We start from the raw sequence: 22,634 nt of genomic DNA on the forward strand, positions 1-22,634 counted from the left end.
AGACCTGTGCCCTGCGTTGGGCTGTGCCGTTGGCCTGCTGGTAACCTGAGCAACCCCCCCCAGTCCTGCCCATGACCGGTTCCTCAGCTACAAAATGGTACAATTGTACTGACCTTCTTGGCAGATAAAGTGTACGGTGTAGGGAGAGGTGGGCTTTTCCCCACTCTGGAAATTGGGACCTGTAAGTCGGGGGGTGGGGTGGGGGTGAGGGTGCCCCTTCCCATCTGCAGTCAGCGTGGTCCGTGGCTCTTTAGCGAAGAGCGAAGGATACAGCATCAGCCCTCCAAGAGCGTGCAGGTGCTGAGCATCCTGAGGAGCTGCCACCATTCCCATCTGTGCTGGCTTCCAACTTTTCTTACAAACTCAGTTGTCTGTTTGAACACCTTATATTTCGTCTTTGTGCTATGTTTGAAGAGTGCTTCTCAGGAGCAGATGAAATGTACAGCTTTGTTTTCAGAAGTTATGATCTTAGCTTATTTTTCCTTTTGCTCTATTTGTGAATCAGTAGATTTTGTTTTCTTTCCTATCAACTAGCCTTTTGTTTGGTTGTTTTTATTTTTTGATGTTTTTCTATACTTGTCTTCTGGTTGATAATGGAGATTACACGGTTTTGATAGGATGGATATTATGTGGTTTAATTTTTCTCCTAAAATTACTTTATATGTCATCTCACTGAAGATGACAAATCAAGGTCTTTATAAACACTCATGTTATAAAACCACTTCCAATTTATGCACCTTTTATTATTGTTGCCTGAATAAAAAAATTGTCACTAACTTTGTCAGAACACTGAAATTTGAACATCTCTTCATTGTGGACAGAGAAGAAATATAATTTTAAAGTTGCAAAGGACAGAGTTTCTAATAAAAATGTGATTTGTAGCCTCTGACTGCAAATGCTTCTGTTTGTGCTAATTCTCGTTTAAGTCACTGTAAAATGTGTGATATATCAGCCTAAACAGCTGCACTATCAAAGGCTTTACTTTCTGTTATTACTATTTTTTTCCTGTAACAGTTTTGGTAAAATTCAAATGCATCAGTAATAATGTTTTACTTTTATTTCATTATCAGATTAATTTTACATTGCCTCAACCTGAGTTAAGTCACTTAAATACCACTTTAAAATCAACCATTAAATTGTTTTCAATTGTTCCAACAAGGTATTCTTGGACACACAATAATGAATCACTTATGCCATCTTTACTGCATTTGGACAAAAATGTGGAACAAGATTTCTCTAGGTGAGCACAACGGTGAGGGGTGTGTGCTGGCTGCTGCCACGGGGCTGCTGTCCCTGTGTCCTGCATCCTCACCCTCCTCACCCGCTGCCTCCCTGGTTCCCAGCTGGCAGGTTACAGCTGCAGCCTCTCACGCGTTAACACCGATGGGACAGCGAGTGTGAGGCTTTGGAGGTTGTCTGGGGAGAATTTTATTTCCTTACTTGCTTATTCTTCACCAAGTAAAAGTTTTCTCCTTCTAATCTGCTTTGGGAACCTGGCACTTTCCCCTGCCAAATGCCTTAATTGTCACACATCTAAAAAGCAGCAGCTGGAGATGATTCACAGACAGAGACATCCACCCCTAAATACTTTGTTGGAGGACACCCTCTTTGTACCCGCACACAACTCCGAGTGCAAAACCGTGGTGCCTGTGAGGTACCCTTGCTGTGCAAACAGGAGAATGTGTTTAACAATCTCTTTTGCAGACTGCTGGGGCATAAATGCTGCACTACTTGATTTGTGAGTTCTTGCAGCAGGGCAAGATCTTGCTGGGATGTCAGCACACTGTTTTGGGGTGTCTTACGGGCTTTTTGAAACGGATTCTTGGTCTGCTAGTACAAATGAAGCAAATAAATCTGCTCCTGCTGTTGTTCACGAAGTTGCTTCCAGCTCTGCCTCCCACCGCACGACCCTCTGCTCCCTGCGCATCCTTTTGCAAGCTCTGCCTTGCAAACTGCCTTGTGGTTCCTTTGCTGGACCTCTTATGTCCCTTTTTATCTCATCGGTGGATCTGAATAATCACAAAAGTGCTACCGAGAGCTTTACCCAGTTCTTCTCTGTCAATGGTAACACATCCAGGGCTCATATTGACATATTAGTGTGGGGCTGGCTGTGCAGGGCCCGTTGCTGGAGGCTGCTCCCAAGCACGCCGCCTGGGATCCTGCGCTGCCTGACTCGGAGCCCGTTTGATCGTTGTAGGGGGTCAAACGCTTGGCTCGAGTCTTTTTCATGTTTGTGTTTCTCTCAGGCAAATAGGGTTGAAAAAAGAAATTGGAGGGACCAAAGTGGAGTGTTCTCATGAAAAAAAAAGAAAAAAAGAAAAGAAAAAAAAAAGTGAAACACAAAGTGCCATTCGTGCTTGAATCTGGGGGGGGGGGGTAAGGGGAGGGCAGCGCTGTTCAGCTGCTAGAGATGACTTGGTTTTCTTCAGCTGGAGAAATGCTTTGATACCATTCTGTTGTTAATTAACCACTCAGAAAAAATACATTTGTAAATTAGGCGGGAGACCGCTTCAGGACTCTGAGCTGATTCCTGCCAAAGCTGGCAATCTCCTCCTGGTTCTCATTCACAGGTGCAAATGCTCTGGAGACCAGCCCAAGGGTAGGTCACTGCTGTGGAGCTGACAGCCCCACTGCTACCAAAACCTTGCCCCATAAAACCAAGATAGCCAGCAAGAAATCTTTGTTCCTCTTCTGGCAGGAACATTCATGAGGGATTGTCTCTAGCAGTCTGTCTTTAACTATGGAAATTCAATTTATTATGCCTATATATTTTCATGTGGAAGTTCACAAACAGTTCTGCTGGTGGAAATACCTGGCAAGTCAAGCTCTGTTTGTTGAGAAAAGGGGCACAAACTGGAACTGGTTCACATTTTGGTTAAAGATTACCTGAGGCATTTCAATAGGGTATTTCTTGAACAGTTTGTACTTGCAGTTTCCCATACAGCAGGGACAGCAGCTTCTGCCCACGAGTAGTTGTAAATGGCCAAACTTTATTCAAAAGCCATGTTGTAGCTGGAAAAGTTGACTGCATCTTTTAGAGGACTGTTTGAGTTTGAGGTCAGTTATTTTTACTTCTCTGTTTTGTTCTAGTTAAATATTTTTACTTGCTCTCAGAACAATAGCTCCCACCACACTGAAGTCTTTGCCCAGTGCAGTAGCTTTTCATACCTCCTCCTGCAGCAATCCATGCAGCGCCCAAGGGTCTTATCTCCTTAGTTTAGCTAAATATAGACTTTTCAAGCCCTTGTATAGAGCCTAATCCATACCTTTACTAAGCTTAACAGGCTGAATCCAGTGGCATAAGCAGCTGACGCAGCTTTATGGGTAGAGGAATCCTCTACATTCTCTTATGGTTGCTCTAATCTGGCTGGGTTTGTTTAAATTTTCTGCTGCTCAATCTGGTATTATACTGCCTGTATATACTGAATCTGAGGACTGGATTCTTGTGATGGTTTTTCCTGTCCACAAACCAACTCCTCAGTTTTCCATGCTGTCTGCCCAGGGAGACCCAACAATTTTGTGTTTTTTCAAGTAACTGTTTAATAAAAAAAATAATCAGCCAAATCTGCAGTTGCTTTTACACAATTCCCCAATAATGTCCTGTTTATTGGCCTGTCCACAGGCTGAACTCAAAAATGAGAGCTTCTCTGGCTTTGGTTGCAAAGCTTCTCTCACCCTGTGCTCTTTGGTTTGGAGGGAGCTGGGTCCCCTACGCAGACTGGCAGCTGCAACAGGATGAAAATATCCGCAGAGTTTTCTGGCAGGATCTTATTTTGACAAAAAATTTACATTGGTTATAAAAAAGGTTTGTTTCCATATCTTAGCTAGTTTGGCTTTTCCCGGCTTGGTTGCAGACATCGGTTTGTTGATGCTCTTTCTAAAAGCGAATAGATCTGTGGTTTGTAATCATGATGCGTACAGTTACACACCAGCTTGTGCCCTGGATTCAAAAGTGGCTTCAAACCCACCTTTGTAAACAGAGAGGGTTGTCGTGCATTTCGACAGTTACTCCTCCTGCCCCAAGCGTGCGTGTGTTTGTGTGTGTGCATGCACACATGTGCACACCCCCCACCACGGACATCAGAAGAGCTCTGAGCTCCATGGAGCTAGGTAGCTGGTTCACAACAGCAGTGATTTGCAAGGCTTAAAAAAGCATAGAAGAGGTGGGCATGCATGATCATGCGTTATCCTTCCTTTATTCGTGCACCTTCCTGTCTGCCAGCAGCCAGGAGTTTAGGGCCTTCCTGCATCTAGACCCTCACGTTCAGTAATGGCTGGTGTATCCAACCGACATGAATTTCTCTAGTTATTTGTTTGTAATTCTGGACTCTTTGGTACTGTCTTAAAGAGACTGAATACAGTGAGTGGTTTGAGAGATTCTGTAGGGCACGTGGCAGAACTGACCCACCCTGTGGCCTTGCCTGTGGGAGAGGAACAAACAGCCTCTCTTTTACTTCCTATGGGTCAGAACCAGCAGCTAAAAACTCTTGAATTCATCTTCCTGCTCTAATCCCCACTTTGTACTGCTGGCGGGATGCGAGGGGGCTGAACGCTACCGTATGCATGGAGATGGCATTGCCATGACCTGTGCCCAAACCCTTTCTACAGCAGAAGAGATGTATTAGTGTTTTCTGCGAACTGAAGAGCACTGAGAAGGCATTTCAGGTGGTGAGGTAGAGACACTGCAGGAGTGCTCTTATCGCGGTATGATCTAGCCTTGTTTGTGCAGGTGGTTAAGGTGCAGCTACCTTTGTGGCCTCTTGTGGATCCTCTTGCCTAGTTGAGCTCTCATGGAGCTGTGACACAAGAGCTGTATCTCACAGCACCCAGCTGAAATTCTTTTCTGTGCTGCAGATGTGCTTGCAGCCTGGGCTACTTCAGACCGAGCAAGCAGAATCAGAATCCTGTTTGCTTTTCCTCCATTGGGAGAGGAACAGTGCCATGCTGGGGTTTGATTATTTGACTTGCTGTGCGGTGTTTTGACTGTGCAACGACTTCTTATCTTGGGTACTTCATTCCATTGCAGTTTAGTTTTGTTTTTCCCCAGCGCTGTGCTCTGCTATTGGATTGTATTGATGCAGCATGCCCGCAGGCCACGCTGTATTGTTGCATATGTTGTGCCATCCAAAATAATCTTGGTGGGTGTTCTAAGCAGCTGCCATGATACAACCCATCTTTTTGGCAACAAGCAGTGCTGTGAGCTATGTGTCTTCTTTTCCTCCTCATCTTCATATATTGTAATAGGGATGGAACCTATAGAAGTCTTGCATATGGTATAGCTTGCCAAGATTACTCTGGTACCTAGCAGCTGTCCATACATGCTTGGTAAAGAAGATGTGTTTTGTTAATTAGGTTTACGTGGGATGGTGCTTGGAGAACTCTATGTAGATACAAAATGGTCTCCCTGGGAAAAAAAAAATCTTTGGGACTCTCTGCCATATTTTAATAGAGGTCCACAGTGAGCTGGTAGTGGACTTCTGACTGACCCCTTTTTTTAGTGCCACATCAGGAATGCAGGCTGCAAAAAATCCCATCTGACTGTACTACTGTAAGGAGCACTTAAGCTTTGCTTTGATGCCATCATCAGCAGACAGCATAGCTGCATAGTAAATGCGCAGCTTATTGGGGTTTGTTTTTTTTCATTATTCATTGTGTGCTTGTGTGTTTGGAGGTGGACTCAAGCTAATGTAGTATTTGCCTTCATATATTCCAGCTGTGTGGGTGTTGAAGAAGAAGAGGCACCAGATATTGACATCTATCATTGTCCAAATTGTGAGAAAACCCACGGGAAGTCTACTTGTAAGTATACTTGCACAGCTGCTCCTCACACAAAGCAGATTCTGTATGTTTAAACAAAAGAAGCTAGGGTGGTGGTTTTTTCCCCATTACAAAAAAACGTGCCTGAATGCCATGTATCATATTATATCGATACTAGAATTCAAACCATGAGGTGAAAAAAGATGTTAGGGGGAAAAACCATGGGTTGAACTGTGAAGCTTTGGATGCAGCTCCCTGCCTGGCCTTTTGCAATGTGTATGAGCTAATGCAAGGCATCTTACCTGCAGAGCTTGAGTCGCCAGTCCCGGCAATGAAAATGATGCTTCCTTCCTTGCCTGAAATTAAGAATTGTGAAGGCACTTAGTACTGTGGGCTAGAAAAAGCCTACAGAAACAGCTAGTTCAAATACAGGGAATTTTGGAAACTACATGGTGGTTTTTGTCTTTGAGTGAGGAGAGTAAGAAGCAGTATGTTATGCTTGGCCTGGATATAAAACTAGCGATTTCAGTGGCAGTCAAAATTGTAGGATGCACTAAGGGTGCCAATTCTTGCAGTTCTTTCACAGGAAAAAGTTCTCCTGCGTAAAAGTGACAGTTGATCTCAGTGGGAGTTTCGTCTGGGAAAGAACTGTAGGATGTGTTTACTTTGGTCAGATTAATTCACAAATTCTTTCTATTATACAAGGGGGAAAAAAAAGGGGGAAAAAAAAGAAGCTAAACCAATACATGTAGAAGATTAAATGCTTTACTTGAGAGCCATTTACTGTAAATAAGCAACAATGATGCACAGAGGTTCTCACTGCTCTGCAGCCTTACAGCAAGACATAGAGGAAGAGCACTGTGCTCATCTCCCAGGATCCAAACAAATCATAATGTTACTTTTTTAGTGCGAAATAAAGGATGGCTGGAAGCTGACTTCTGTTGTGTTAAAATTCTCTAATTGTAAACCCAAGCGATTATTTCTGCACTGCTTTAAAAGTTAAAGTTTCAAAAATTTCTAAGGGGTAAGGAGAGGAGTCTGAAACGTTCATTTTTGGGGCAAAAATTGGAATAATTTTTCCACTTTGACTTTTTCAAAATCAAGAATGACCTGCAGCTGTTCCTGTGTCCCAGATGTCTGCTAGCAACTTTGGTCCAAGCAGGGCACCTACAAATTGGGCAAGCTGACAGAAAAACCCTTGGGAGTCTTGTTTGAAAGACTTAACAAAATCAATGCATCCCCACAAAATGTTTTGATTTAAAAGTCAGCCTTTCTAATGTTTGGTTGGAAGATTTCTGACAAACACACTGGAAATCGTTAAATAACCACAAATCATCTTCAAGTGAACAATTTGGTATTAGAATGGGTTGCGTTGAAAAGGAGGGTATGACTGCAGATATGCCCAAGCTGTTATTGACCCAGTATAGAGGAAGCAGCGCAGGATTTCTAGCCTCTGTGAGTTTTGTATAACATTGAGATGTGTCTGATGCTTTGATTTCTTTCACTTTGCTTTGAATTAATAATGATGAAATGCACCTACTTTTCAGTGCGACAGGAAAAAATCAGACAGTAGCAGCAAAAGTCTGTAATCACGAATTGCATACCAGTCCTATAGAAACTGTGGTGCATAATCTTAGAATTCAAGAAATGTCAGTTTTGATAAAAAGATTACGAGTTTTAATATACCAGGTAAGACAAGGAGAGTTGAATTGACAACAATCTTCTGATGCTTTAAGAAGGTTTTTGGCTATCTAATTCTTCTTATCCAAATAAAGATCCGACTTGGCAGTACGTCCCTCGGTCTCCATCGTGCAGCACAGCAGAAAGTGCTGCTGGAGTGCTGTCGCTAGTTATAGTCTTATCATTGTATGAGGTTATCAGTGTGGTAGGAATACAGAACATGATATCATTCTGCAGTACAGCAATATGCCTTTGTTTTCTCCCTTCAAATGCATTGCATGAAGTTTAGTAATGTACAAGGCCAATCATCAAAGTAGTTGAGTGTAAAAATTTCGGGAGCATTTAAACATTAGTTATTGATAACCTTACCTTGACTTTTGGTGAAGTGCAAGACCACAGGTTCTCAAGCTGTGTAGTCATTTTCACCATTAACTTAACGAATCGTGGATCGTGGATCCTGTTGGAAAATGAGGCTGTTATCCTGTAGCCCCTCCTTGCGGAGTGCAATAGGCCAGGGAAGTTGAAAGACTGATTAAATGAAGGCAGGAACAGCTTGGCTTAATGCATTCATTCTGTCGGGCATTTGTATGCAGGGCGTCCTGCTACACGGCACTTGGGCTCTGCTGGGGCTTCTGTGAGATGATCGCTTTCATTTGTTTATTAAGTGTTACAATACATGTTTAAACTCGTTATCTAGCACTATCAGTTTTGTAATAAATGAGTAAGAGTTGTTCCAGAGCCACTAGTTCACTGGTAGGTTTAATTATTGCAAAATTAGCAAAGGGAAACACAGACACCAATTGTCTGTTACGCAACTCGTCTGGATTTAAAAATATATGTGTATTTCTGGAGCATGCATTCCGCAATATATGTTTTCCAGATGTCAAATTTAAAAGTCATTTTCCTTTCCTTACATTTTTCCACTTTACCAGTGTGGCTTAGTGGCTACTATTTCAGAAGATTGCTTCCTGTCATATGACATTTTAAGCCATTTTGTTTTAATGCAATTTGTAGGAACTCCTCTTTGGGAAAAAAATACACATTCATACAGAACTCTCTGACATAATTTAAATAAAATGTGAGTGCTTTGTTTAGGCAGACTTGACTCATTTTCATAACATGATCTGAAATGTTCAGTTTGATTGCTCATTTGCAGCAGTGAAAATCAGGAGAAATTCTTGGGAACTGGTGGAGTTACACAGATATAAGCAACCCAAAGTCAGGCTGCAACTGTTTTTTAAGTGTTACAACCTTTCATATAAATCAATGGAGAGCCAACAGGGTGCTTCTAGGTATCCCTTTATTCATAAATACATTTGAAATAATGTAAGTATACCTTTGAAGTCTAGAATTATTTATTCTGAGGTACAGTTTTCATAAAAATATATTCCCTTTTTCCTATGTAATATTTTCTTTAGAAGGAGCGGGTTATACTTTCCAAAGGTCAAACTTGGATCAGAAAGTTCTGCAGAAAAAGATATCTGTAATCATTTGAGAAAAACTGGCCTTTCTGGCCAAAGCTAGGATTTGTTGCACGTGTTAATGACCTCTAATCCTTACTGTGATGTTCATGGTACAGATGAAACATGAAGAGAGTGGCTGAAAATAGGCCAAATGCCGATTGTTTGATGTAGTATAAATGTACTACAGCAGCCAGCTTGCTGCCGACCAGGAGATAGCACCTCCTGGGGAGCGTTCTGGTGGCAGAGGCATCTTTGTTGCCTCTGTGTGAGAGGTGGATGTGAGAGGTGGATGCCTGCTGGCGCTTGGTGCCGAGGAAAATAGCTCCCTGATGCTTTTTGAAGAGTTGCAGTGAATTTCTTAATTCAGCAGTGATTTGCTGCTTTTATTTCTTGACGCTGCATGCTATCTGAAGTGTAATAAAAGAACATGCTAATATGATAAGCTCTTTAATTTTCACTGTGGCAAGTGACACCTGTTTCACTGGGACTTGTGCTAGGAGTGCAGTGTTGGTTCGGTTATGGTGAGAGGGGGAGGAGGCAGTCATTGGAAAGGGAAGGGGAGGAGGAAGGCTTGGCATTCATGTAGGGCTTGTTTCCTTTGTTACCAGGAGCACTGAATTAATACACTAAGCCTGAGAGTCATTAAGATAAAGAACTAGCAGCTTTAATGAATATATCCAGCTAGGCTGGAGAGCTGCATGGAACTAATAAAACCAACATGCTTTGTGCAAAACCTGGGATGGATTCATTGGGAGATGTCTTTACTTGAGTTGTTCCAGGGTTATGGTTGGGAAAACAAAGTTAGCTTTTCCCAAACCTCATGTCTTATAGCTGTGGCCTCCAGATTCCTTTTTAATGAATAAGTGTGTGGATCTGTATGTGTGTGCACGTGCAAAGAGCGAGGGAAGGGTGTTGTCCATGCATAGTTACTGAGGAGTCTGGTTCTTTCCCCAGCTGTTTTGAACAGTAAGAAGAGCATAAGAGGTCTTGATTTTGGAGTAAAATACTGAGTTTCATGATGTAAAACAAAGGTGAAACATAAAAGTAAGTTGTGGCCTATGAAAATTCTACTAACAGAGGCTTGAAATGATACAAATACGCAGTTGGGACAAAAACCAATTTACTACCAAAATGAGCATGTCCGGACAGACTGTGGAAGTAGGAACATTTGAGAGAGATAGTGCTAAAAGAAAAAGCTGGACCAGTTTTTCTTGCTCTGTGTTATCTGGCCGTCAAAGAGACAAGGCAGAACTACACTGACATTTGACTGACTTACTTGTGCTTATTCCAGCTGACCCTTTTTCCATGATGAACCTGCCTGTATGTCTGTCATCCACTGGGAGCACAGTCAAGGGGCCTTTAGTATGCTGTCATCAACTTAGGGCCTTAGCCCAGCTTGCCTTTCAAAACCCAGGAATAAGAGTAGTTCTAAAAATTGCGTTTGTGGTGCCCTTGCATCTTTTTTTATTTTATTTTCTTGATCCTTTTATGTGCATGCTGTGTGCAGGGTGTAATTCAAAGCCCATCAAAATTGATGTCAAATCTGCAACTGCTGGACAGACCTTTAGACTCAGGTAATTCATGACAAATACGTTCATAAAGTTCTATACTGCATATTGAGAAGGCAGAAAAGTGGCTTTCTAAGAGGTTCATGATAAGGATTAAGTGTGTATTCTGGCAAGTACAAAATGTCCAGAGCCTGTGTTTGCATAAAGCCTGCGGTAGCTGTGCAGCTCAGTAATTACCCGTCTGGTTGCCCTTATGTTACAAACCGAACACTGTTCAGTATGTAATAGATCTTCAGGCTACAGTATAATTGTCTAATGGTGAATTGAGAGCAATATTAAAATTTGCAGTGCAGCATAGTGGGAGTTCCCTCTTCTCTGCTCACGTAAGAAATGAAATGAAGATTTATCCTTCCTTCAAATGTTTTAATAATTATCTTCTATTTAACATACAGTACTGTCCAATTAATTCTTTTTCAGTGAAAAAGAAAAGAAACTGGCATAAACATGATACTGGACAGACTACAGAGGTCAAGCCTGTACAGAACGGGAGCCAAGTCTTTATAAAAGAACTTCGAAGTCGTACTTTTCCAAGGTGGGTTGTTCAGCTGCATGCATGGACAGGGCTGTTGAGATAAAGCATATATAGCCACTTTCCTATGCAGCTGATGATGGTCCTTGCTGAAAGCATTACATAGTACAGAATGATGAAGTTTAAATGAGTGCTGTTTTATTGCAGATGTCCCAGGCTCTTCCTTTTTTTTATACTTGTGCAGCCATATTCAAATCTACTCTTGATTAAGCCCAGTTCCTGTGGATTTCCGTAGAAGCTAGTATTTGTGAAGACAAGAACAAGAATGTGTTTGGCCCCTACAACATTTGCTTGCATAAGAAACTAACCAATTTATTGCATAAAATTATCCCGTTCTGAAAAATCTTAATGGTTTTGCTGAAGTCTGTCTCCATCTTGAAAAGAAGAACAATGACATCCTCAGTTGCTACAGTGACAAAGACTCGCTTATTTGGGGTAGTGAATAGTGCTAATTGTTAGGTGACATGTTCCACACTTTATTAGGCTGCTTCACAGCCATTTGTAAGAGTGATGATTTTCTTCTGGACTTTACGGTAGGCCTTAGCTAAATAAATCCTTAATTATTAATGACTACTTATTTTAGAAGAATCCTTGGAGACTGGTAAAGTGTACTTGGTAAACACAAAGCTTCCTTTTTACAGAGAATTTAATTTCACATTTAATTTCAAACACTGGTTTTAGGCTGGTTAAGGAAAAGGCTGAAAATACTCTGCAAAGTGTTTGCAGAGCTTACAGATGTGTTTCACTAAACCCAGGAATACAGCATTTTACTTGCTTGGCTGTTTTTATTTGGGCCTGCTAGATTTTTGTCATAGCCTGTTGCTTTGTTTGTTTGTTTGTTTGTTTGTTTGCTGGTATACAGAGCAACCTGACAGGTTGCAAAGTTAATTTCTTAAGGTTTAAGGCCTAGGCAGAGTGATTTCAGTAACCTCAGATAGCCTCTGAGATTGCACTCACAGATGCAATATCTCTGAGTCACTCCCAAATTGTAGAAAACATATGGACCCCTTTTTTTTTGTTTGTTTCTTTCTCACATAAATGTGCACATAAGAAAATTCTGCTGTCAAATTAAAGTTTCTGAGAAATAAGCGTCTGTAGCCAGAAGGAGTGCCTGCAAGATTTAGGCCCCTGATATCTACACTTGCTCCATTAGTAGAACAAAGTATTGTTGAGAAACTTTCTCTTCTGATGAAAATGAATGAAATCTGCAGATGTTCACAGAACAAAACGAAACGCTTGTCAGGCAGAATGTGATGAACAGAAAAAGGGGGTCTCAGTTCAGAGTCAGAAACATCATTGCTGATCCACAGCACATGACAGTAAATTACAACCCACGGTTAGCCCTGTGGTGAGGCTCGGATCAAAAGGAACAATCAAGAGAGCAAAAAGGCATAAAATATAATTCATGTCATTCTGCTCCTGGATGTTTAATACCAAAATAGCATTAGAGTAGTAACAGTAGTAGTAATAATAATTAAATTGATGGTCCACGTAGTTCAGTGTAGGGGCAAGACTGTCTGTTTTGGCATGATCATTAATAGATGCTCTGGAAGTGATCTCTCTTTACAACTACGTGTAAGTTTCTGTGGCACATACTGAAGCAAATCAGGCTTGAACAAGTATGTGAGAGATATATGGGCACTGTAAAGTAAGTGCAGAGGTTGAGTGGTAAATCATGGTTTGCTTCTTGCTCCTTAAAATCTCCAGCCTTGTTCTTTGCATGTTGCTGGCATACAGTACCAGGGCTCACTTAAATGAGGAATGCTCCTTTTATTTCATTATTAATTAAATTCACCTCCTGGTTAGCCACTGCCACTTCACTGTGGCTGGGGCAATCCAGAAAGAAGCTGGGTTTCTACAGCTTATCCCTGTTTGTGTCTGGCCATCTTGTTTGCCGGGGTTCAAACGCCAGCAGGGTGGCCTGAGCAGGCCCACAGCCAGGGGCTCCCCCTGCCTGGGGGGGTCGAAGGAGGTGCCCCCTCAGCGAGGGTATGGGGACCCCCTGCAGCAAAGAGTGTGTGGGGGGCCCCCCTCAGCAAGGGTGGGGGCCCTGCGGCAGGCTGGGCATTGTGGGGCGGAGGAGGCGGCAGGGCCGCAGCATGCCAGCCGCCATGGCGGCTCTCACACCTCGCCCCCTTTCCCGCTGCTGTACGAAGACGGGCGCTGTAGTTTGGAAGTGCTGCAGGAGAGGGCAGTCACGCATTGGCCTTACCCGCCCGGGGAGGTCGAGCTTTTTGGGGTGAACACTTAAAATTTTGGGGTTCCCCATCAGCAGCCACGGCCCATGCCTGCCGGGTGGTTGCTGGAGCCCAGCTGGCAAGCAGCACACAGTGGCAGGCCACTCCTGGGACGGATGGTCCTTCATATACAGTCACTTTTCACTCTGAATTCAAAGTGGGTTACTCGAAAAGATCTAGGAATTGGACTTGAACTTCCCCTGAGAGCTGCTGGTGCACGTAGCTGGTGGTCCGATGGAGCTGCCCTCTCCTTAGTTCCTTTGAAGCCCTCCCAGCCGCTTGCAAATGATTTGCAGAATATTTCCCGAGCAATTTATTTGACTACTTAAAAATGATTTGTAAAGTATTTCCCTGGCAATTTATTTGAGATTATGTAATGGGTTTAATCTTGCCTTCTTTAGAGCAGAACATTTAACACTAATTTCTTTAACATTGATCACTGGTAACTCGACAGATCCCTGTAGCTGAAGAAAATGGCCTTTCACTGTAAGCTGTTATTTTAGGAGTTTCCAGTAGTTGGTGCATGAGACTTGAGCGAATTGATTCCGGACAATTTTACTGTGCCCTGCCTGCTTTGCAATAAATAGCTTTTTGGCTTTTGTCTTATGCACCTAATTTGCATATAACTGCTTTTTCATAACTTTTTCCTTTCAATAGTGAAATGCCAAACTGTACGTGGAAGCACCTCATCATCGAATCTGTGTTTACTTTTTCAGTGCTGAAGATATAGTCGTGAAAGTGCCAGGCAGCCAACTAACAACAGAGTATTTGGAAGAAAATGGCTTTGCAGAGCCCATCCTTGTCCCAAAGAAGGACGGCCTGGGATTGTCTGTACCTGCACCCACCTTCTACGTCAGCGATGTTGAAAACTACGTCGGTAGGTATCTGGCAAGCAGGTGGCATTCTACTGTTTGGACCTCAGCTGCTTTGTAAAAATAGAATATGCGTTATTTGTATAAGAAATTGTACGGTATATTGTAAAATACTGTCTTGAGCTATACTCACTTCAATATTTGTTATGTAGTGGTTGGTAGCTTGTAACTAGCAATTAATTCACTCTTGTTCCTTGGACCAACTTGACAGTGAGCCTGAGCCAGACCGCACTGTACTCCATAGCACTGCATTAAAAGAAACAGCTTATAGTAGTATCAGGAAGTAGTTTCTTCAGGGCGGGTCTTACCTGATTACTGCCATCTCGCTTTGTATTGAAGGAATTACTAGACTGAGACTTCCACCCTGCAAAGACAGTCCATTTTTTAATGCTGGTGTCCGTGAGAGCTATTTTCATTGCTGCTGGTCATTGGGATTAATTTTGGCATCCTCCTGTCTCCAGCCTGAGCAGGGTATTGTACTGCATCTTCCCACAAGTCATCACATCATCCCACCTTGGAAGACATAATCTGGCCAGGAGCCGTGGAGGTGCTCTGCAGGCACTTAATTTTGTCCCCAGATCCTTCTTCCTTTAGCCTGTGCGATCTTGTCTCTTGCTGTCTCTCACTCTGCCCCTCCTGTGTGTCACTTTCTGTCTGATTCTCTCTCCTTCAGTCTTCTGGCATTGACTTTTTGGAGCCATGACTCCAGCCCAACGTGTCTGTCTGCATTTCATGGTCCCTTTAGCTCCTTCTGTAGTCTGCTAACCTCCCTCTCCTGCATTCTCCTTACCAGGCCATTGACCTCTTCCCCAGACTGGAGGGTGTTATCACCAGCCACTGCTGTTCTTGACTGTATCTATTGCTTTTGCAGTGATCGTGTGCAGTGAGATAACTATGAATAAAGGAGGATTCAAGATCCCTGATTTTATTATCTCTATCCCATTGCTTCTACAGGAAACATATTTTCCTTGCCCATCTGCTACACTTAGCGGATTTTCTTGTATGACCTAGGTGCTCCTTATGCATCTGCTGGCTTTCTCTCAGCCTCTAGCTGAAATAATCCACCTTACCAACAGAATTGTTAGTGAAAAGCTGGAGGGAAGAACGTGGGATATTTAATGTGAAGCTGGCAGCAGATTTGAAAGTGAACGGCGCACATACTTCATGACGTTAGTTTGCTTGAATGGGATTTCCCAGGCAGGGTTTTATCTCACTGTTCTGTAGTTTATTACATTGGACCTAGAGTGTCTTTTAGAAACAACCTAACGTAAGTAGCAGAGGACAAATCACCACAAGTGAGACTGCCAAATACATCATTACTGTTGTGGCATTTCATGAAAAAACAAATTGATCCCCCCCCGCCCTAATGTGAAAAAAGCTATGAATGAAATCTGGGAGAGGAAAAATACAGCCAATTAAAACTGAAGGAAGAAAGACTGGAGAGATGCTTTTCTTGCAGAAAGCATAAGAGATGGTGCTTAGAAGTGGGCACTTTTTATAGACCTTTGACTTTCTCCATGTGTTCTCTGGATTGCCCAGTGTAAATTTCCACTAATTGACTAACACGGTTAACACTGGAGATTTGTATCCAACAAGGTATATTAGGGGAGATATATAAGTACTAGCAGATTATTCTCTATACTCTAATACAGAGGTGATGGATTTTTGATAGGTGTAATTTGGGATAAAATAACAAAGTCCTTTTTTTGTGGCACACCTGAAATACCATGTTGAAAAATGGGAATTTTCCCTGCAAAACTCCTTCTCGATTATAGATTTTGTAAGCAAAAATTTAAAATAGAGCGTAAGAGAACTTAAAATTTTGGAAAATTTTAGTGTAGTATTACACTCTGTCTACAATCACAAGACTTCTGCAACTTGGTGGGTGGAGCTTGCTTTGTGGATATACAGGTATTTACATATAATTTTCATCAAGCAAATAAAATCTTTGATGAAGTTAATAGGTTAAAAATAACATTAATCTTTTGAAGAGATACAGAAATAATTATGTCAGGGGTATGGATTTTATGCATATACTTTTTAAATCCATACACATCTTTTATACTTGTATGTATATGTGTATACGTACATAAACAACAGGGAACATACAAAGGCTAAGAAGATCAGAAAATCGAAAGATTGAGGTGTTTCTTGAAATTTTAACTCACCCCCAAGCAAACAAAATGGGGCAAGTCAGACTACCCTTCAGTCTCTCTTTTTCATTGAATTAATCTGTAGGACCGGAGAGGAGTGTTGATGTCACTGATGTCACCAAACAGAAAGACTGCAAGATGAAGCTCAAGGAATTTGTGGATTACTACTACAGCACAAACAGGAAAAGGGTCCTCAATGTGACCAACCTGGAGTTCTCAGACACGAGGTAAGAGTCCAGCCTGCTGTGCCACACAGTGTTTGGGTTATGTGGTGGCGTTCAGCTTGGGGGGTTTGAACAGCCTCTGCCTTCTCCAGTGGTTCCCTCTTTAGGAAGTGCTGTTTAACCTTGGGATAGCGGCTTCTTGTTGCTCTCACTCCCCACTGCATCACCCATATAGAGCCAGTTCAGGCAAAGCACAGAAACAAAAGTGCAATTTGCTATATGAGGAGAATGGTACATAGCAGACTAAACAGGCCAGCATTTGTCATGGTAATTTCTGCCTGCATATCATCAGCATTCATGTGCCATCAACATTCACATTATCAGAACAGAGTATTCTGGTACCTTTTAGTTTTCTTTTAACTCCAGTAGTATAGGTAGTTATTCCAGGGCAACTGTATACTAAAATGTAACTTGTTGCTCCAGGAGTGAACTCTCTGCCTTGTCCTGGTAGTGAATGATAACATAGTACGTTCCTAGTATAATCTTAGGTACTTAGATGCAACTTGATAAATACCAGTAACAACAAAGGAGGACAGAGATGACCACAGAGGTATGATAACACTGTAAGTGGGAGAACATGGACTTAAAGGGTCTTGGTTTTGAATATTCATTGTTATTTTTCTGGTGACATAGGAATCCTGATGGTTGTAAGGGAATGACAGCCCTTATTCCAGCTGATCTTGAAACGTAATGATCTCCTTGGAGCTTTCTATTTTAAAACACATTGTAGAGCACCGAGCATCCTACTTGTATAGCACTGGTTTGAGTGCATCATATAATGCTCACTGAAATCTTCCTTTTAAAGTAGCGGAGAGTGAGTAAAGAGATGAGGACTTTAGGTATAGTGTAACATGTCACTGGATGGTCCTGAATGAGAATAAATTTGAAATTATTATAATTTTGTAATCTTATACCATGTGTTATAGTTTTAGTTTCAGTGCTTTTGCAAGTTAACCTGTAATCTGTATGACTGTCATTCAAAACTAGAGCAATGCTGACTTCCCCATGAGAAGTCGTGGGGTGTGATGGTACAGATCAGCTCTGAACCTGAGACTGAGGTGGTTTAGTGATGCAGTGAGCCAGACCTAGTGGCGCTGGCTATGTGAATATCACCAGTCCTCAATGACAGGAAGCCTACTATTCTCCTCATGTTTTTTATTATGTTTTATGTATGGGATAATTAGCTGATATAAATGTCTAAGAGTTCAGGTTACTGCTTTGTGCTTTATATAGCTGTATTCATCACCTGAGTTGTGCTTTTATGGCAGAAGTAGGCAGATGCATATATAATGTATTGAACTTCATGCAACTGTGCAGATCATTATTACAGTTCTTGTAGTCCTTCTGGGTAGCTAGTACTTCTAGAAGGGAAAGATCAGAGAAGAAGATTCCTTTATATACAAATGCTACACGGAAGATGATAAGTATCAACATAAAAATAAAGAATGGTTGTTCTGGGGAACATTCCATTTTAGCCAGAAGACTTTATGTAGCCTTAAAAACAAGGCTGATGAGTAATTACAAGCATGTTTTTTTTAAAGCCATTACCTTTAGCCCTGTAGTTAGTGTTTTAGTAGTGCACACCCATTTCTGCAGAAAGCATCTCTAGTAATTACAGGCTTCAAAGATTACCAGTATCTTCAGTTGAGATTTTTTTAGCTTTCTGCCATTATCCCAGAATAACGGGAGGTCGTTTGTTCTGAAGGACTGCTGGAACTGTCACTCATGTGCTGCTAATTTAGACATTAACTAGCAAATATTTTATTTCTTAACATAGACAGTGACACTTTAATTGAATGCACTGCTCCATCTTTCCCTACCATTTTAAATGGAGCTATTGTTATCAGTGTTTGACAATGAGCATAAGTGACACATGGGAGCATTTAATTTTAGTTTGAAGTGCAGATACTCTTACTGACGTGATATTTTAGTGTACAACCTCCACCCCTTGCACATATTAGTCCAAATTTTTGACTATTTAAATAAAAAATTTAGGACGTTCTGGGGTGAAACACATTTAATACCCATTTGTCATGCCACTACATCATCTTAGGTGTGATTTATAGTATATATTATATTCAATATAATAAAATATAAATAATATAAATAAATATACACAGTATGAATATATGCTCAATGTAAATAAATGTATTAATTTGTATAAATCATACCCATAAATATTATATATGTTGTATTTTGAATACATCCACATCAACACAAGTTAGACTTTTTTCTTCTTCTGAGCTTTTAATGTAATTTAGTCAGTCTAAATAAAAAGATCACTGTGATTTGCAACATCAGATCAACTTACTTAATCCTTAAGTATTAATGCTATTATTATTAGGATTTTTAATATTAAGCTTAACCTGCAAATTTTGTAGATGTACCATAACATTTATGTAAGAGTGCACACATTTCACTTTCTCTTCTGAAGGGAGCTGGGAAAGTGACTGTGATAACAGTGCTATTGATAACTGAGCCTACGAAGCAAGGGGCAAGGACTGGAAAAATACAAACAGCCTATACTTTGCTAAGTCATCATACTTAAAAAGCCTTAAATCTCTGTCTGTGAACAGTTTTCATTAGTTTTCTGAATGAAGAGCAGTTCCACTGCCACATAAAGAGCTGCTTCAGATTGTGGTGCAAGTATTAGAGTCACACTCTGCTTTTTGTTGTCTCAGGATCCTTGTGCTCTTTTTTTAAAAGTTGCATGGGTTTTTTTCAATTCTCTCTGTAAAGGATGTCCAGTTTTGTAGAGCCTCCAGATATAGTTAAGAAGTTGTCCTGGGTAGAAAACTATTGGCCTGATGATGCTCTTCTGGCTAAACCAAAAGTTACCAAGTACTGCCTGATTTGTGTGAAGGACAGCTACACAGATTTCCACATAGATTCGGGAGGAGCTTCTGCATGGTACCATGTGCTGAAGGTGAGGGGTCACATTTTTGTGTTGTATCTAGTAATGTACTAAATTTTATATTCAAAGACTATCCTGAAATTCTCTCAGAAGTTCAGGTGTCAGGTTTTTTTTCTCCACAGTCCTGTTGTATCTCTAAGTAATACTCAGAGCCTTAGCTGCTGTAAATGGGTACACTCTCAGCAGTGCCAGGGTTTACTGAGTGAGAAAGCCACTTGGAGTGTGGAAGTTGTCTGTGTATTTTCACTGTACTATGATTTGAGTATTTGTTTAGTGCCTTTTGCACGTGTCACCTCAGGCCTGAAAGATACTACGTTCTGCTTTTGCAGGATAATGGAACCTGGCTCTGAAAACTTTTTGCACCATCAGTCCTACAAATCTGAGCAAATGTGGTTAGCTAGTGATTTAATTACTACAGCCATTCTGTACAAAGCTGACTAGTAAATTTCATTTAAATAGTTTTAAAATATGTGATGTTATATATATATTTAAATAAATACTTGTGCGTGTGTATGTTTCTGTGCCAATGCAGCATTGTTTTGTTTGGCTGCTTGTTGCTAATTTTGTATTTTCTAATTCAGGGAGAAAAGATATTTTATCTCATCAAACCAGCCTCTGCAAATATTTCGCTTTATGAACGCTGGCAATCGGCAGCAAACCACAGTGAGATGTTTTTTGCAGACCAAGTAGATAAATGCTACAAATGCACAGTTAAACAAGGACAGACACTCTTCATTCCATCAGGTGAGCAGGCTGTTGCAGGTGAGGTTTCCTGCTCATTTTAGAGCTGCTGAAATAGCATGTCCAAAATTCTAGAGGGGTGTGATTTGATGACTTTCTCTCTCAAAGTATGAAGTCTAATTCTCAGTAGAGGTATAATTTAATATGCTTACAAAAAAAAATCAGAACTTCTACTGCTTTCTATCAATATTTTAGCAGCCTTTAAAAAACACAGCTAGTAGTTAGCTTGTTCCACTCTTGATCTAGCTGGGCTGCAGTAGCTCATGAGTTTGTTCTGTATATCCAACCATGACATTGGTGCTTTTTGCCATTAACAGAATTCATGTTGAATTACTTTCTGACCATGACTCCCCACAAGATCCTTTTCACACTCATTGATTCCCCATGACACTAAGGAACTATAGGTGCCTGCACAAGTGTGAGTGCGCATTTATGGTTTCACATGAGGCTGAAGACATGGGTGTCACAGATTTTAATGGGTTACTTGGTAGACTCTGGCTTTCATGGCAGGTTAGGGATGGCGGATTTTGGTTTTCTCAGTTCCTGGGAGGATCTTCATAAGGATAGGGAGTTGATTAGCAGATAGTGCAGAGTTGTAAATGAACACAGTTCTACTCCTGCCCTGTCCCTCACCTTCCTCCCATCATGAACAATTATTTCCTCATGTGCATTACTGTTTCCAGCACTCCCTGTTACCTGTTGAAACTGTAATCTCTTTGAGGCAGGGATTTTCTCTCCCTCTGTGTACCTTTAAATGAAGCACTGCCCATTCAGTCCATAATCTGAGCTGAGGCTTCCAGGCAGCATGAGTAAATAATCACTGATACCTGTGTTTTGGAGGCAGCATCCAGTAGTGCCATTTTTCTGTGTTTGAGTATATTCTTGCATAGAATGTTTACACACTTGAGTTTTCCTTTGACTGTAAAAGGTGGAAGGTAGGTATTTCTCTCATGTCCTTATGTAGAGCAGATGGTGGAATAAACACTGAACAATTTATAGAGATTCACTAATTTGAGTAGATTTTTGTATGAAAATATATGTTTGGGAAACACCTGTTCCTGACACTACAATGAAGTCAGTGTCAGGAGCTGTCACAGATTTTCATGGTGATGTGAAAGCCACTGCCATTATGTAGCTGCTGCTGCTTTTCACAGTAATAGGAAAATAATGTCAGTGTGGGCAGTATGTCCCTTTTCACTGTCTGCCACTGCTGAAGGTAGTCTAGGATTGGGAATCAAAGGTGCATAGTATCTTCCAGGGATGTGCCTTATTGTGCAAAACAAACAAGGGGCTGGATGGAACTTTGTTCAAAGTATATGCAGTTTTGGTGCCGACTTGGACTAAAGAGCTGTATTGGTACCTAGGAAGTAAGTTGCTAAATGAAGTATAAACATCGTGTTGTGAATGAAGTCTTTGTTACTGTCATTCCAGTTTTTATCTGTGGACCTCTTTCTCTTTTAGGTTGGATTTATGCAACTCTAACACCTGTAGACTGCCTGGCCTTTGCAGGACATTTTCTACATAGTCTAAGTGTTGAAATGCAGATGAGGTAATCTGTCTTTAAAATCTAAACTTAGGTAAAAGCTCAGCTTTTAATAAATTGGCCATTCTCTGCTATTAATTAGCCTACATTTGCCGTAACGTTGATGTAGCTTTATTGGGCAATTTTAGAAAGCATACTCATATTTGTCCCCTTCGACCACATTCTCCTGTGCTGAGTTATTCCAGGCTGTCTTTACACCTATTGCATAGCGCATGGGAGGATATGTGAGGTGCTTGGAATTGTGTGGCCAAGTCCTGAAGGAAGGACCGTTAAAAACTGTCAGGAGTTTTACCCTTAGAACATGCCATTCGCCTTCTGAATAAGACCCCACCTGCTCAGCTGGGCTCTTTGCCAAGTCTAAGACAATACAAGTTGTTCTTTACTGATGCTGGACGAATAATGCAATAAAACTATCTTGCATCTGTATCGCACAGTTTCTTACTAGTGTTATTTTTATGTTTTGCTTTTGATCTAATGCCAGAATACATTAGTAACAGCACAAAGAAATGAAGCACTACAAAATGAACCTCGGGCATTTATGAGCAGTGCTTGTCACTATGCAACATACTTGTGACCTACTATGCTGTAAGTTCATGTGGCTTTGTATTGCAGGGCATATGAAGTAGAAAGACGATTGAAAATTGTCAGTCTGACCCAGTTTCCAAACTTCGAAACTGCATGTTGGTATATGGGAAAGCATCTGCTAGAGACATTCAAAGGTAAAAGCTGCATTTCTTTGCCTGGCCTAATTACTTAGCTTTGGGAGTTTGAAAATAGTTACGCTTAATTTTTGCAGATGTGCCACATAGAAGATGGACAGGTGGCCAAAATCAGTCATGTTATTATTTGAAAACTACTTTTAACATACCAGCAGAACAGCTGATCTGGTCCAACTCTCCCCTTAAAAGCCATCTCACTCTAGTCAGGACCTTAACTGTCCCTCTTACCTGTGT

At 41.2% G+C, this 22,634-nt stretch overlaps 1 protein-coding gene across 4 annotated transcripts in view; it reads left to right on the forward strand.

The window, feature by feature from the left end:
- Positions 1–22,634, forward strand: part of PHF2 (PHD finger protein 2) — a 97,915-nt gene that overhangs the window by 48,836 nt on the left and 26,445 nt on the right. For all 4 annotated transcript variants that reach the window (XR_008821411.1, XM_056335679.1, XM_056335677.1 and 1 more), the window contains exons 4-11: positions 5,714–5,799; positions 10,886–11,000; positions 13,951–14,111; positions 16,345–16,486; positions 19,223–19,409; positions 19,979–20,141; positions 21,600–21,687; positions 22,294–22,400. Coding sequence is in view for 3 of the 4 variants with exons in the window: in XM_056335679.1 (XP_056191654.1) it covers positions 5,714–5,799; positions 10,886–11,000; positions 13,951–14,111; positions 16,345–16,486; positions 19,223–19,409; positions 19,979–20,141; positions 21,600–21,687; positions 22,294–22,400 (1,049 nt within the window). In the remaining variant the exon portion in view is untranslated. The remainder of the gene's footprint in view (positions 1–5,713; positions 5,800–10,885; positions 11,001–13,950; positions 14,112–16,344; positions 16,487–19,222; positions 19,410–19,978; positions 20,142–21,599; positions 21,688–22,293; positions 22,401–22,634) is intronic.

The sequence above is a fragment of the Falco biarmicus genome, chromosome 4, assembly GCF_023638135.1.
Source record: "Falco biarmicus isolate bFalBia1 chromosome 4, bFalBia1.pri, whole genome shotgun sequence".
Lineage (NCBI taxonomy): Eukaryota > Metazoa > Chordata > Aves > Falconiformes > Falconidae > Falco > Falco biarmicus.